Source organism: Syngnathus typhle, linkage group LG9 (genome assembly GCF_033458585.1).
Source record: "Syngnathus typhle isolate RoL2023-S1 ecotype Sweden linkage group LG9, RoL_Styp_1.0, whole genome shotgun sequence".
Classification (NCBI taxonomy): Eukaryota; Metazoa; Chordata; class Actinopteri; order Syngnathiformes; family Syngnathidae; genus Syngnathus; species Syngnathus typhle.
Window position 1 is genome coordinate 14,932,794 of NC_083746.1, and position 17,207 is coordinate 14,950,000.

A 17,207-nucleotide genomic window follows, 5' to 3' on the forward strand; every position below is an offset into this window, starting at 1 on the left:
TTTCCCTTCTCATTTCTACATTTTTCAACCGATTCAACCCATTCCAACTTTCAACTGTTCATCACTTTTTCTACCTATTCCACAACTTCCCACTTACCAAAAACTTCACGTCTTTTATTTTGAAATTCACACCCATTTCCTTTTTCCCTTCTCATTTCTACATTTTTCAACCGATTCAACCCATTCCAACTTTCAACTGTTCATCAGTTTTTTTCCTATTCCACAACTTACCAAAAACTTCACATCTTTTATTTTGAAATTCACACCCAGTTCCTTTTCCCTTCTCATTTATACATTTTTCAACCGATTCAACTCGTTTCAACATCATTCTGCAACATTCCTTAAATATTTATTCAACTTCTTCACCTTCACACGCAATTCCTTCAGGAATTGCAAATTCTAGTTATTATTCAACTTATTCCGCTCACTTTTTCGGCGCTTAACTACTTCCACATACTTCAACCGATTCACTCCATTCCACTTTTCACTTATTCCAAATATTCATGGCAACACTGCTTAGATTTTTTTCCTTCCAAAAATTTTCCGTTTTCGCAAAATTCCCAAATTTACGGCGAATTTTGCCCCATTCATTCTTAATGGCAGATTCAACATTTCACATTTACGTTCTTCCAGTTTGAAATTCACATCATTCAACACATTCAAATCACATTGGGGACATTCCCAAACTTGCCAAATTCAACATTTTCACGTTTTCATCTTTTATTTTGAAATTCACACCCAATTCCTTTTTCCCTTTTCCCTTCTCATTTCTACATTTTTCAACCGATTCAACCCATTCCAACTTTCAACTGTTCATCTTTTCTCTACCTATTCCACAACTTCCCACTTACCAAAAACTTCACATCTTTTATTTTGAAATTCAACCAAAATTCTCTAAAATTTCCTTTTTTCTACTCTAATTTCTACATTTTTCAACCGATTCAACCCATTCCAACTTTCAACTGTTCATCATTTTTCTACCTATTCAAGAACTTCCAACTTACCAAAAACTTCACTTCTTTTATTTTGAAATTCACACCCAATTCCTTTTTCCCTTCTCATTTCTACATTTTTCAACCGATTCAACCCATTCCAACTTTCAACTCTTCATCATTTTTCTACCTATTCCACAACTTCCCACTTCCCAAAAACCTCACATCTTTTATTTTGAAATTCACACCCAATTCCTTTTTCCCTTCTCATTTCTACATTTTTCAACCGATTCATCCCATTCCAACTTTCAACTGTTTGTCTTTTGCCTACCTATTCCACAACTTCCCACTTCCCAAAAACTTCACATCTTTTATTTTGAAATTCACACCCAATTCCTTTTTCCCTTCTCATTTCTACATTTTTCAACCGATTCAACCCATTCCAACTTTCAACTGTTCATCCTTTTTCTACCTATTCCACAACTTCCCACTTACCAAAAACTTCACATCTTTTATTTTGAAATTCACACCCAATTCCTTTTTCCCTTCTCATTTCTACATTTTTCTACCGATTCAACCCATTCCAACTTTCAACTGTTCATCATTCTTCTACCTATTCCACAACTTCCCACTTACCAAAAACTTCAGATCTTTTATTTTGAAATTCACACCCAATTCCTTTTTCCCTTCTCATTTCTACATTTTTCAACCGATTCAACCCATTCCAACTTTCAACTGTTCATCATTTTTCTACCTATTCCACAACTTCCCAAAAACTTCACATCTTTTATTTTGAAATTCACACCCAATTCCTTTTTCCCTTCTCATTTCTACATTTTTCAACCGATTCAACTCGTTTCAACATCATTCTTCAACATTCCTTAAATATTTATTCAACTTCTTCACCTTCACACGCAATTCCTTCAGGAATTGCAAATTCTAGTTAGTGTGAAGGTGAAGACCTTCACACTATTGTTATTCCTGTCCTTTATTATTATTATTATTCAACTTCCGCTCACTTTTTTGACGCTTAACTACTTCCACATACTTCAACCTATTCACTCCATTCCACTTGTCACTTATTCCAAATATTCATGGCAAGTGTGCTCACATTTTTCTCGTTCCAAAAATCTTCCGTTTTCGCATAATTCACAAATTTATGGCGATTTTTGCCCCATTCATTCTTAATAGCAGATTCAACATTTCACATTTACGTTGTTCCAGTTTGAAATTCACATAATTCAACACATTCAAATCACATTGGGGACATTCCCAAACTTCCCAAATTCAAAATTTTCACGTTTTCACTTTTAAATTTTGCATAGAATTTTGCAAAATTTCATAAAATTTCGTTTTTCACTTCTAACTTCTACATTTTTCCACCGATTCAACTCGTTCCAACTTTCAACTGTTCATCTTTTGCCTACCTATTCCACAACTTCCCACTTACCAAAAACTTCACATCTTTTATTTTGAAATTCAACCAAAATTCTCTAAAATTTCATTTTTCTACTCTAATTTCTACATTTTTCAACCGATTCAACCCATTCCAACTTGCAACTGTTCATCATTTTTCTACCTATTCCACAACTTCCCAAAAACGTCACATCTTTTATTTTGAAATTCACACCCAATTCCTTTTTCCCTTATTTCTACATTTTTCAACCGATTCAACCCATTCCAACTTTCAACTGTTCATCATTTTTCTACCTATTCCACAACTTCCCAAATACTTCACATCTTTTATTTTGAAATTCAGTCCCAATTCCTTTTTCCCTTCTCATTTCTACATTTTTCAACCGATTCAACCCATTCCAACTTTCAACTGTTCATCTTTTGCCTACCTATTCCACAACTTCCCACTTACCAAATATTCCAAAGTTTCAATTTTGAAATTCACCACAAATTCCCAAAAAATTCTACATTTCTCAAGTAATTCAACACGTTTCAACATCGTTCGGCAGCATTCCCCGAAAAAGTTATTCATACATTTCGCCTTCACACGCAATTTCTCCAGAAATTGCAAAATTCTAGTTTCATTTGTGTCTATAGTTCTGGGAGTACGAGCCATGCTTTCAGAAAACAATTGAGAAAAAAAATGGAACGAGACCACCATGTTTTCATCAGATTCTTGTTCATTTTATTCTTTGGCACCACTAAAAGAACATCAAGTGACCGCCACAAAAGAAAATATGAAATGCCTAAAGGCACAATTTTTGACAGTAGCCTACAATGCCAAGATATTTATGTAAAAACCTAATGATTTTGGCCATTACCAAAAAAACCTTTGGAACATGTTTCGATCATTTCAAACTCAACTCTCAGACTGTTTTTGTTTTCAATGTTATATTGGTCCAAACACATGTACCATTAGTTGTACAATGCTTTTAAAATGAACATTAAACTGCAGAAACTAGGGTGATCTAAATTCTTTCCAGTCATATGTAAGGGACATTTTTCTTCATTGGGACAAGTTTTTGTCGCAAAGTAACAGCAAATCAAAAAAAACAAAGAAACAGATTTTTTTAAATGCATGTGACTTTATATTAAAGACAAATGTTAATAGGGTATTTTAGTTTTCTGTTTGTTAATTCTTCAAGCTTAAAGGGATACTAAAGTTATTTTGCCTTTTTCGGCAGCAAAACTTTAACATTTTGTCTCATGAATTTTATGACCTACCGTTTTTTTTCCATGAATAATACGCAAAATTTAACTAATTTACTGTCCTAAAATCCAGGGTGCGCATTATGCATGGGTACAACAATTTTTGAAGAAAATCTCCCTCGAAAAAAACCTTGAAATAACCTTTCTTCATTTGTTGTCAATCGCGCATCGCATTCAGCCATCCTGCCCAACACAGTCAGTAAAATTCATAATTGACGACACATCGTTTGATGCGATGGTGCAATCCTTGGTGTGTTATTGTCAAATATTGTTTGTTTTTTAATCTCCATCGCAGACCCCATATGTCATATGGAGGCTGGCATTACAGTATGCGCAGAACGGATGCGCAAGACACGTCAATCGCGCATCGCATTCAGCCATCCTGTCCAACACACTTAGTCAGTAAAATTCATAATTGACGACACATCGTTTGATGCGATGATGCAATCCTTGATGGTGTGTTATTGTCAAATATTGTTTGTTTTTTAATTTACATCGCAGACCCCATATATCATATGGAGGCCGCCATTACAGTATGCGCAGAACGGATGCGCAAGACACGTCAGCTATATAAAGAGCGAGAGTTCAGTTTTCTTCCTATTAGTTTCAATTCACAGTTTAATTATCAATTTCAATCAGCAAATAACAAAATGCGTATTACAGGTAATATTTTATTTCACAACACTTTGCCTTGTTCCTTTCTTCTCTGCTGTTCACTTCAAACACGGTCCATACGAACACAATGCTCTCGTATCAGACACTTGCTGTACCCTACACAAATCCGAAACATTTGTTGCAGCTCCGAGTCACGACGAGGGACAAGTTTTGGTTTCCAAGGGTGTTTTTATTCCTCTTCAACTTTTCTCCCATACAGAGCCGCCTTTTACACATGTCTGCACGTCACTTTCCTCTCTTTTCATTTTCACCTAACTGATCACGGTGGTGCCTTTATGGGCAGTCGGAGAAATCAATGCGAACAAAAAAATACATCCAGCCTAGTTAAGAAATCATCAGAAAGATCACAATGACAATTGTGAATAATAAATAAATAATTATTATATTATTATTATTATAATAATAAATAATTGTGCTAAATAACTGGAAGATCACTCATATATTTGTGATCCCATTGAGAGTCTCACATATTTCTTCGCTATCGAGTTTGCTACTGCATGCGGAGTGATACTGACCGGCAGCATCCGGTTGTTCCCAAAGATGATCTTTTTTCTGAAATAATTTTACGTTTACGGAGGACTTAAGTAGGAGTCAAAATTTGGGTGCGTATTATACATGGGTACAGGCTTTTTCCCCAACATTGACATGCCATTTCTAGGGTGCGTATTATACATGGGGGCGTATTATACATGGAAAAAACGGTAGTTACTTTTCATGCACAATTAATACCATTATAAACACAGTTTGACAATCACGGCTCAGTTTGCAAATGTAACTTGAGCCGTGTTTGGTTATTACCTGAGCCCTGAGCACACGTGACGCCATTTTCAGTTGACAGCAAGTAGCAAAAGAAAGCTTTTTTTTAAAGGTAGTAATTGTGCATGAAAATGAAATGAAAGTAATAAATTAATTCCAGCAAAATAAAATAAAAAAGACTACTGAAAATAGCAAAATTAGTTTTGTATCCCATTAAAATTACAGTTTTTTTCCGTGTATAATGCACCCCCATGTATAATACGCACCCTAAAAATGGCATGTTGATGCTGGAAAAAAGCCTGTACCCATGTATAATACGCACCCGAATTTTTTAAATTATTATTATTATTATTTTTTTTAAGTACCAATGATCGACACACACGCAGGGAGGCAATGGGTCCCATTTTTATAGTCTTTGATATGGTCTTAACTAGGCTGGATGTAATTTTTTTTGTTGGCATTGATTTCTCCGACTGCCCGTAAAGGCACCACCGCGCTCAGTGCGCACATGTGAAAAAGGCGTGCGGACGTGAAAAAGGCGGCTCTGTATGGGAGAGACGTTGAAAAGGAATAAAAACACCCATGGAAACCAAAACTTGCCCCTCGTCGTGAGTCGGAGCCGCAACAAATGTTTCGGATTTGTGTAGGGTACATTGTGACAGCAAACGAGCAGGTGATCGAGCAAGCGTCTGATACGAGAGCATTGCGGTCGTATGGAGCGTGTTTGAATACGCATTTTGTTATTTGCTGATTGAAACTGTGAATTGAAACTAAGAGGAAGAAAACAACTCTCGCTCTTTATATAGCTGACGTGTCTTGCGCATCCGTTCTGCGCATCGGATCCATAGTGCGCATGCGCAGTCATACTGCCTCCGTGTGACGTCCGGTCCGCGATGGAGATTAAAAAACAAACAATATTTGACAATAACACACCATCAAGGATTGCACCATCGCATCAAACGATGTGTCTTCAATTATGAATTTTACTGACTACGTGTGTTGGGCAGGATGGCTGAATGCAATGCGCGATTGACAACAAACAAGAAGAAAGGTGATTTCAAGTTTTATTTCGAGGGAGATTTGTCATGTCTCGTCCCCGGTTTTGCAATGTGTCTAGGTTGCCATAGTTTCTGTTCGCGTCGCCCCTCTCTTCCTGTGTCATCTCAATCAATGTAACGTATTTTGTATTTAAGTCATGTTTGCCCCTCGCTCACCGTCGGATGATGTCATGATGTCTGTTTGGTTTCTGTTCCTGTCTTTGGTAACGTCACCCTGTCTTTTTGTTCCACGTCTTTGTCGGTCAGTCCTGTTGTTGGTTTTGTTGTACCATGACTTAATTAAAAAAAAAAAAAAATTAAATTTTTTGTACCCATGTATACTAATGCGCACCCCAGATTTTAGGACAATAAATTTGTTAAATTTTGCGCATTATACAAGGAAAAAAACGGTGTACATATCGTGTGGAGGGAACCCTCATGTTTCGCGGGGCGGACGTTCCAATAACAACCCATGATAGGCAAAATCCGTGAAGTTGAGATTGACTATTATATTTTTTAGGTATTTTCGTTAGGCAATTTATACCTTTATTACAATCCCCTTGCAGCCCCCAAACCGTTCCCTTCCTTCTAATCATTTGTTAGATTGATTAAATGTAATTTTTACAATGTAAAATGCAGAATATATATGATCTGTGATAGAAGCGCGCTAAATGCTTGTCACAATTAACTTTTAAAATGCAAAATTAAGCAAAAATAGCAACCTGTGAGGCGTGACAATATTATGTTTGTTCTTTTATTGACTGTAAAGGTACACAACATGCACAAAGCTGTGTGGCAATGTTATTAAGGGAATGGGAAAGTTTTTTTATTGTGTAAAAGCATGGGGGAGGCCTTAATATAGTGTATAAATACGTAAGTAAATATATCGTTTGTATTTCGCGGATGTTTCTGTAACGCATCTCTTGCAATAAACAAGGGATTACTGTAAATGAATAAAACCATGATACATTGACACCCCCCAAAAACATCCGTGAAACAACGAGACCGTGAAAGGTGAACCGCATCATAGCGAGAGTTCACACTGCGTGTTCACACACACCACACACACGCACGCACCCACGCGCACGCAAGCACACACATACATATAAACCAGATTCGGTTGATGTTGGGAAATTGTGTAAAATGTAAATAAAAACAACATATGATTCGAAAATCCTTCTCAACCCATATATTGAATACACTACAAAGACAACATATTTAATGTTCAAATTGATAAACTTAATTGTTTTTTGCCAAATAATAATTAACTTAAAATTTCATGGCTGCAACACGTCCAGTAGAAGTTGGGAAAGGTGGCAAAAAAATACTGAGAAATCTGAGAAAAGCTCATAAAACACCTATTTGGAACATCCCACATGTGATCAGGCTAATTGGGAACAGGTGATTGGGTATAAAAGGAGCATCCCCAAACATGTTCAGTCATTCACAAGGAAGGATGGGGCGAGGTTCACCACTATGTCCACAACTGCATGAGAAAATAGAGAAGCTAAGAGAATTAGCTTCAACTTCAACCGAATCCGGTTTGTACATGTACAGGGTCCGGCAAAATGATCTGACACATTTGTAGGTTTAATAATATACAAATAAATTAAACAAAAATGTTTTTTTTATTTTCGAAAAGTACATATAATGCTACTTTATTTTGTTTCGTTGCATTTTATTTTTGTTTCGTTTTCGAATGATGTTATTTTTGTCTTACCGGTGCCACATTGTCTAAAGTTCTGGCGGTGCGAGGTCTGCTGGTTGATTTTCGTTTCATTGCTGATCCACTGGCTCTGAAGTTAGTAACCCATAACAAGACCGTGTTTCGAGCAGGTACGGGATTATGTCTACCAAGCCTGAAGCGCAAACAGAACGTTTGTTGTGTTGCAGTAACAGATTTGTTACAATAAAGGTTTTCACAATGAAAGCGCGATGCTCACCGGTCCAATTCATATTAGCAACTGATACAAAACAAAATAACATTGACGAAATTATTAACATTATTAACGAAAATGAAATGAAACAAAATGGCATATGTACTTTTCGAAAATAAAAAAAACGGACCCTGTATATACGTGCGTGTTCATATATATGTACATATATGTGTGCGTGCGTGCGTACGTACCTACGCACATACTTATTCATCACTCTTATTATTCATTGTTTGTGCCTTCTTGTTTTTATTTTGTGTTGTTTGCTTGTATGTAGGTTGTGTACTATGTCATGTCTTGGGATAGTGGGAACGTACTTTCGATTTCTTTGTGTGTCTTGGCATGTGAGGAGATTGACAATAAAGCAGACTTTGACGTATGCAAATACGCGAGCGTGCGCGCACACACACACACACATGCATCCAGCGGCCCAGTCTTCTAGTGTTGGGGTGAGGGTCTTCCAGAGGTAGGCTGAGGGAGACGATACTTTGCCATCTCTAAATCCATGTCTGCAAAAGTATAAGGGGTGTAGCTGTGGTGTTGGTAATTTTGATATTTGCTGTTGTCAAAAGCATCCTCAGGCTTAGGTACCATTTTTGCAGGTTCTGTAGAAGAAAGCAAAGTGCATAAAATTAATTTGAGTACATTTGCATAACGTATCTTGTCCTGATAATATTCCTATAATATTATATATAATATTATATCATATTATTAGTATTATTGGCAGCTAACGCTTCGCAGCTACTAACGCCTCGCAGCTAACGCCTCCAAACAGCAGCAAGTCGTGATCCTTTTTCCAGTTTTTGCTGCTAATTTCTTGCCATAGACGGTCCATTCCTGTGCAGTTTATGTTGTTACTTTATTGCCACAGACGAGCCATTCCTGCGCTGTTTATTTTGCTACTTTGTTCCGCTGTGTTGAAGCGAGGATTTGTGTTGTCGTATTTTTGCCAGTGATTATTAAACCTTGGTTCCAACTTGTCCAACTCCACCAAGGCTTTCAAGAGTGATAGAAACGAACCTGGAGAGGAATTAACAAAACCAAGGATTCCAAGAAAGAAAGAAAATACAAGCAAATTTAACCGATCTAAGCAGATCGTGAACCGGCGAGTTTGCTAGATGACAGCTAACTGCTGATCTACCGGGGAACAGCAGATTGCGCTGTCAGAGATCGCTCGGACCAACGTGAGCAATATGGGGCCAAAAAAAAACCTGACGTTGTCCACAGAGGAGGTCGAGGACATAAAAACGTCCCGTGACTTTCTTTCGGAAGACGTTTCTGCTGTGAGGATGCACCAGAAAACCATATTTGCACTGGTGGAAGAGGTAAAGATCCGGTTTGTTCCTCTTATTTATTGTGTTATCTGTTTATTTATTATTTATTCATCATTTTTATTATTTATTGTTTGTGCCTTCTTGTTTTTATATTGTGTCGTTTACTTGTATGTCTATCGTGTAATATGTCTCATCACCGTGGGATAGAGAAAACGTAATTTCGTTTTTTTGTGTGTCTTGACATGTGAAGAGATTGACAATAAAGCTGACTTTGACTTTTGACTTTGACTAAAGATGCTCAATGCTGAGAAGGACAAGCGGCTTGCCCACCGGGAAAGTTGGGTTGCAGACCTTGAGCAATAAACAAGAATAAATGACATTGTCATCACTGGAATAGCAATTAAACCAATATCTTATGCAAGGGCAGTGACGGCAGGCAGCGATGGCTGTGAGCAAGATGCAAGTTCAGACGAGCAACAAGTAGCTGCATTTCTGCAAACAAAAGGAATACCGTATTTTCCGGACTATAAGGCGCACCGGACTATAAGGCGCACCTTCAATGCATCATGTCAGATTTCTAATCCAGATCAAATCATTCTCCATTTTATCTTTTTTATTACAACTTCAGATGCAACAAATGACTTTATAATCACAAAATAATGATCCATAGTCTTTTTGATTCATGATTCATAGTCTTCAGCAGGCCACTTATGCTTGATTTCATGACACAATGCGTCGGGCCAGTTTGAATTTAGGAATTTAGTCCATATATAAGGCGCACTGTCGGCTTTTGAGAAGATTTTAGGTTTTTAGGTGCGCGTTATAGTCCAGAAAACATCGTTTTTCAAGATGGCGGCGCATGCATACGCAGCGACCTCTCTCTGTCCCGCCCAAACGGTGTTTTGTCCGTCTAATGACTGTTTGTCCGGCAGTTCTTTTTGTTCGTCTTGTCGTACTGAGTCGTGCTACAAGTACGGCAGGCAGGTTCTGCTTGACATCGGCCAAAGCGAGTTTTGTCGAGTTCTGGACTTTGATGCGGGAACATTAAAGGAGCTCGGACTGCTATGTCCTGAAGCGTCGCCAGGCTCGTCTCCTATTCCTCCCCCGGTTGGGAAGCGTCGAAAGCGGTGTGCGAGGAGGCTGAAGAGGGGCAAACGCGGGGGCGTCCGGGCCAGGCTGGCGGCCAACCCTGCTCGCCCGGCCGTGCCTTCCATTCTTCTGGCGAATGTGCGATGGCTGGACAACAAAATGGATTACATTTGCTTGCTGCGATCTACAAACCGGGCAGTGCGGGACTGCTGTGTGCTCGTGTTCACTGAGACTTGGTTGACTGTCAACATTCCGGACTCTGCCGTACATCTGGAGCGGCTAGCGTGCTTTCAGGCGGACCAGGCCATTGTACAAGGGGGGGAAATCTCGTGGAGGTGGAATATGCGTCTACATCCGTGACGAATGGTGCCGGGACTCTGTAGTGGCGTTTGGGATCATTAAGTGCCGTCCTTTTTACCTGCCAAGGGAATTTACCGCGATTCTGCTAGTCGCGGTTTACATCCCGCCTTCCAACATCGAAGGCGACAGGATCGCGGCTCTTAGTGACCTGTACCAGGCTGTCAGTGAACAAGAGACAGCGCACCCTGACGGTTTCACCATCTTCGCTGGGGATTTTAATCATGCTAACCTGAAGTCTGTTTTTCCGAGGCTTCACCAGCATGTTAATTTTCCTACGCGTGCCGACAGCTTCCTGGACCTGGTCTACTCTTCGCATAAAGGAGCTTTCAAAGCCGCCCCCCTCCCCCATCTTGGACTTTCTGACCATATCACTGTTATGCTTTTGCCCGCATACAGACAAATGGTGAGAACGTCCAGGCCAGTTCGCAAGCAGGTACGGGTGTGGCCTGAGGGTGCCTCTGATGCACTGCGTGACTGCTTTGGCTCTACTGACTGGGACATGTTTAGGAGGGCTGCCACTTGCGACGATCGGACAGACATTGAGGAGTATACTGACTATGTTTCCTCCTACATCAGGAAGTGCTTTGATGATGTGACTCTCTCAAAATCCATCGTCACTCGGGCTAACCGGAAGCCATGGCTGACAGGTGCTGTCTTCAGGTTGCTGAGGGCCAGGGACAAAGCCCTTAGAGCGGGGGATGAGGCTGGCTTGAGGACTGCGAGGGCTGACCTGTCCCGGGGCATCAAAGATGCAAAGAGGGCTTTCTCGTGCAAAATTACCGCCCACTTCAAGGACAGCAGGGACGCACGGAGCCTTTGGCAGGGCATTCAGACCATCACGGATTACAAGCCCGCGCCGCAGAGCTGTGAAGGCGACGTCCGTCTGCTCAATGACCTCAACCGCTTCTTTGCTCGCTTTGACGCTCAGAACAGCACTTGCCCGCTGAAGGCCACTCCCCCTTCACACGAGCTGCCCCTGTGCCTCTCCGCCGACAGCGTAAGGAGGGCGCTTGCCGCTATCAACATCCGTAAGGCGGCGGGCCCTGACAACATCCCGGGTCGAGCGCTGAAGGACTGCGCTGGTGAGCTGACATATGTCTTCACAGACATCTTTAACACTTCCCTGCAGCAGGCCATCGTCCCGTCGTGTTTCAAAGCTGCCACCATCGTACCTGTGCCAAAGAAACCCGCTCCGTCCTGCTTCAATGACTACCGCCCCGTGGCACTTACGCCCATCATCATGAAGTGCTTTGAGCGGCTTGTGATGGAGCACATCCGATCCGTTCTCCCCCCCACCATTGACCCCTTCCAGTTTGCGTACCGAGCCAAACGGTCCTCTGAGAATGCCATCTGCTCTGCCCTCCACTCGGCCCTCACCCACCTGGAGAGAAGGGACTCGTATGTGAGATTGCTGTTTGTGGTTTTCAGTTCTGCCTTCGAAACCATTGTGCCACAACGCCTCATCAGCAAACTTGACACGCTGGGCCTCAGTACCTACCTCTGCAACTGGCTACTGGACTTCCTCTGTCAGAGGCCACAGGTAGTACATGTTGGCGACATGATCTCCGCCAGCATCACGCTGAGCACGGGAGCCCCCCAAGGCTGCGTGCTCAGTCCGCTGCTCTTCACCCTCCTGACGCATGACTGCACTGCAACCTACAGCGACAACCGTATAGTGAAGTTTGCTGCCGACACGACTCTGGTGGGTCTCATCACCAAGGGAGACGAGACTCAATACAGGCTGGAGGTTGACCTTCTGACCACGTGGTGCAGGGACAACAACCTCCTGCTGAACGTCGACAAGACCAAGGGGATTGTTGTGGACTTCCGGAAGGGTCACACCCAACACCTGCCGCTGACCATCGACGGTGCTGTGGTGGAGAGAGTGAGCAGCGCCAAGTTCCTAGGGGTGCACATCAGTGAGGATCTCTCCTGGTCCACCAACACCTCATCACTGGCAAAGAAAGCCCAGCGCCGCCTGTACTTCCTGCGGAAACTCAGGCGAACGAGCGCTCCTCCGGCCGTCATGACTACTTTTTACCGCGGCACCATTGAGGGCGTCCTCTCCAGCTGTATTGCTGTTTGAGGTGGCGGCTGCACTGACTACAACTTGAAGGCCCTGCAGCGCATAGTCAACACGGCTGGTAAGATTATTGGTGCTTCGCTCCCCTCCTTGAAGGACATTTACACCTCCCATCTCACCCGCAAGGCGACCACGATTGTGAGTGATGTGAGTCACCCCGCTCACTCTTTGTTCGAGCTTCTGCCCTCTGGGAAGAGGTACAGAAGCCTGCGCTCCCGTACCACCAGACTCTCAAACAGCTTCATACTCCAGGCTGTTAGGATCCTGAACTTGCTTCCCCGTTCTGCGTAGCTTCCTGTACTTTTACTGTCTGTATGCACACTGGCTCTTATTTGTTGTGTTATCTGTTTATTTATTATTTATTATTACTCTTATTTATTGTTTGTGCCTTCTTGTTTTTTATATTGCGTCGTTTACTTGTAGGTCTATCGTGTAATATGTCTTGTCACCGTGGGATAGAGAAAACATAATTTCGATCTCTTTGTATGTCTCGGCATGTGAAGACGCATGTGAAGACGCAAATATCGTATCGTAGTTCTTTGTATCGATATTATATCGTATCGTGACAAAACTCGCGATTTACACCCCTAATAGGAACAGTTTAACAAAGGATAAGCTATCTATTATCGATTTCAATAGCCGAAGTCTATATACAAATTTCAGTAGCATTAGGGATTATTTAAACACATTCAAACAACCATTTGATATAATTACTGTTTCTGAGACCAGGATTACGACTGAGAAGGGAATGCATTTTGAGATGGAAGGCTATGAATTCATACATAACAGAGTTAAGGCGGGGGACGAGTTGCAATCTATATTTTTACATGAATTTCAAGATTGTAGAGCCTATGACACAGGTGGTGGACAACCTTCTTGTCTCACAATACAGATTTGTGTTGAAAAGAAAAAATATATTACAAGCTGTGTCTATAAAGCTCCTGGTTATAGCATTGACAAGTTCACAGAATGGATAGAAAGTGTGATAATACAAAAAGGCAACAAAATATCTTTATTTGTAGGGATTACAACATTGATATATTAAATCCAAACAAGCAACAAAATATTGATGATTTTTTAAATTTAATGCATAGCTCTTAGTCTCTTTCCTACAATCACTACACCCAGTAGAGGAACATCAGTGCTACTCTCACAGATAACATATTCACGAATATGATAGAAAACAGGACAACAAGTGGGTTATTAATTACTGATATTACTGACGACCTTTCAGTATTCACAGTATATGACAATTATTTCAAAATTGAAACAGGGGAGTATAAACAACAAAGAATTAGGACAGACGAAACAATTAGTACTCTAAAACAGGGGTCCTCAACCCCCGGTCCACTTGGTACCGGGCCGCCAAGCCGCACAGAAAAAATATATATATACAGTCAAACCTCGGTTTTCGAACATCCTGGTTTTCAAACAAATCGGAATTAGAAAGAAAAATTCGAGACTTTTTTGCTTCGGTTGTTGAACCAAAATTCGGAGGTCGAACCTCGCAACAAGGACGTGACAAAACCCGACCGCGCGGCCCGGATGCCGACTGACTCTCTTTGTTGTTATTGTTTTTATTGTTACTTTAAGGATTGTATTAACCCCTAATCATGCCTCCAAAGACAGCAAGTGGGAGCAGTAAAACCATCCTAAAACACAAAGACACTCAAAGCAATGCAACAGTGAGCGCCCGGCACGCTGCGGTTGTGCGATCAGACCAAATTAAGCTCCCAGCGCACTGAGGTCCACTTCAATTTTGGAAAATACATCAGGACTTTAAAAGTATTTTTCGAAATTTCATCGACGGCTCTGTCACAATAATGCGACCAGCGCGGTGCAGTTGCGCGGTTGGCAGTGCGGTGCAGTTGCGCAATCGAACAAAAATGCACGAATGAAAAAATGCTTAAGGGCGGGGTTTTTTTTAGTCCTGGAACGGATTAAAATTGTTTCCATTATTTGTAATGGGAAAAATAGATTCAATAAAAAGATAAATATAAAAGATATAACAATAAATTAACTAATATTTTAAGATTTAGCTTAAAAGAATATAAAAATAAATCAGACGATAATACAAATATTATTAAGGGGCTATGGACTCTACTTAACATTATTAGAGAAAGTACCGTACAACACAATTTACCTAGATATTTTGTTATAAATAATATTGAAAATTATAATATGGAAGAGGTGGCAAACAGTTTTAATCATTTTTTTGTAAATGTTGGGCCTGAAATAGCAAAAAACATACTGAATCCAGCGGCAAATGTAGACAACAGAGATAAACTAATAGAAAGGAATCCTCACTCAATGTTTTTGCAGGCAGTTGAGGAAAATGAAATCATTAACATTGTAAAGCAATGCAAAAAATAAAGCATCTACCGAGTGCAATGACATTGATATGACGTTAGTTAACCACATTATTGAAGGGATTTCAAAACCACTTGTGTACATCTGTAATTTGTCATTTCTAACTCGTACATTCCCAAAGGAGATGAAAATTGCTAAGGTCATTCCGCTTTATAAAAATGGGAGCAAACACAACTTTACAAACTACAGACCTATCTCAATATTGCCACAACTCTCAAAAATATTGGAAAAGCTTTTTAACAGTAAAATGGATGGATTTTTGGAAAAACAAATTATTTGCAGAGAACCAATATGGCTATTTTCAGTTTTTCTGTTGTATTCACTTAGTGAAACAAGTGGTTTTTATTTTTAAGATATTTTTCGGACTTTAAGCCGCACCTGATTATAAACCGCACCAGCTAAAATTGGAGGAAAATCTTGTTTTATTCCTATATAAACCGCACCGGACTATAAGCCGCAGGTGTTTTAATGTTTAATTACCATTAGTAAGAGAATATATACAAAGAAGATTGTCCGGAAAGAGATGGTTCTGTGGGGACGCATACCTTTTATTAACGTAACGTTTATTGACAGAGATGAAGCTCCGCAAACATACAGACATGTATGAATCTCAGCGATGATCATAATAAACTTAACGTGCAGGGAACACTAGCAAGACACACCTAATAATGGGACCAGTTACAGGGGTAAAGTTGGCAATGCGATACGAGCTACATGTAAAGCTCCGGAGAAGACATGACCCGGAAAAAAATACTTAAAAGGGTGACTCAACAAGACTTCATCAACAATAGCCCAGTGCCCTCTAGTGGCCGGAGGGAACCTCTACAACAGATTCAGCCGCTCCATTTCTTTTGTTAAGAGCCAAATTGACTGCCTTTGACTTAAAAGCAGTGAGCTTGCAAAAGCTGCTGTGACCAAGCAAAACATGTTGGATAATCTTGTTTGACCAATATAGCATTGAGCATTAGCCACTGCCAAAAAATACAAACAGCATTGATTCTCATTCGGCACTCATTGACCCGCAGCAGTTATAGTAGCGCTCATAATAGGAATGTTGCATTAATGTTGATTTTTTTTTTTCATTTGATTTGTTTATTTTGGCAGGTACGTACATAATCAACATTCATTACAACTTCATTTCATGTTGTGTTTTCATATGACTTTTAGTCCGAAAAATACGGTAAATCCTTCAAACTCTTCGTCCTCCGTGTCACTTACAAACAAAGCCGCTAATGATGCCGGCAGTCCGTGGGGCCCTTCGTCATCCCGTGATCGAATCTTTGTCCTTTATGTAAATAACTGCCGCGCGGCGACGTTGACGTCACTTGAAATTCAAATTGCAATAATCCCTTGCTACATCGCAGTTCCACCTTTTATTTATTAATTTTTTTGGAATGTTGAAAATTTGTGAAAAAATTCGCCCCCCCACCCAAGTCTCTTCTTGGTGTTGGATTTTGTCAAATAAATTTCCCCCAAAATGCGACTTATACTCCGGAGCGACTTGTATGTTTTTTTTCATGTTATTGTGCATTGAGTCACCCCGCTCACTCTTTGTTTGAACTTCTGCCCTCTGGGAAGAGGTACAGAAGCCTGCGCTCCCGCACCACCAGACTCTCAAACAGCTTCATACTCCAGGCTGTCAGGATCCTGAACTCGCTGCCCCGTTCTGCGTAGCGTCCTGTACTTTTACTGTCTGTATGCACACTGGCTTTTATTCGTTGTGTTATCTATTTATTTATTATTTATTGTTACTCTTATTATTTATTGTTTGTGCCTTCTTGTTTTTTATATTGCGTCGTTTACTTGTATGTCTATCGTGTAATATGTCTTGTCACCGTGGGATAGGGAAAACGTAATTTCGATCTCTTTGTGTGTCTCGGCATGTGAAGATGTTGACAATAAAGCAGACTTTGACTTTGACTTCATGGCTAATGCGACCTATATTCTGGAGTGAATTTTAGTCCGAAAAATACGTACAGTACAAGGATTTGCAAATCTTTCTTCTTCCCATATTCAATTGAAATCACATGTGA

General features: G+C 40.4%; 1 protein-coding gene across 2 annotated transcripts in view; it reads right to left on the reverse strand.

Annotated features, from left to right (window-relative positions):
• Nucleotides 1–6,804: 6,804 nt before the first annotated feature.
• The window catches only part of ndufv3 (NADH:ubiquinone oxidoreductase subunit V3), a 37,612-nt gene continuing 27,209 nt past the window's right edge, over nt 6,805–17,207 (reverse strand). For both annotated transcript variants that reach the window (XM_061286446.1, XM_061286445.1), the window contains exon 5: nt 6,805–8,603. In XM_061286446.1, coding sequence (XP_061142430.1) covers nt 8,437–8,603 — 167 coding nt within the window. In that variant the 3' untranslated portion in view covers nt 6,805–8,436. The remainder of the gene's footprint in view (nt 8,604–17,207) is intronic.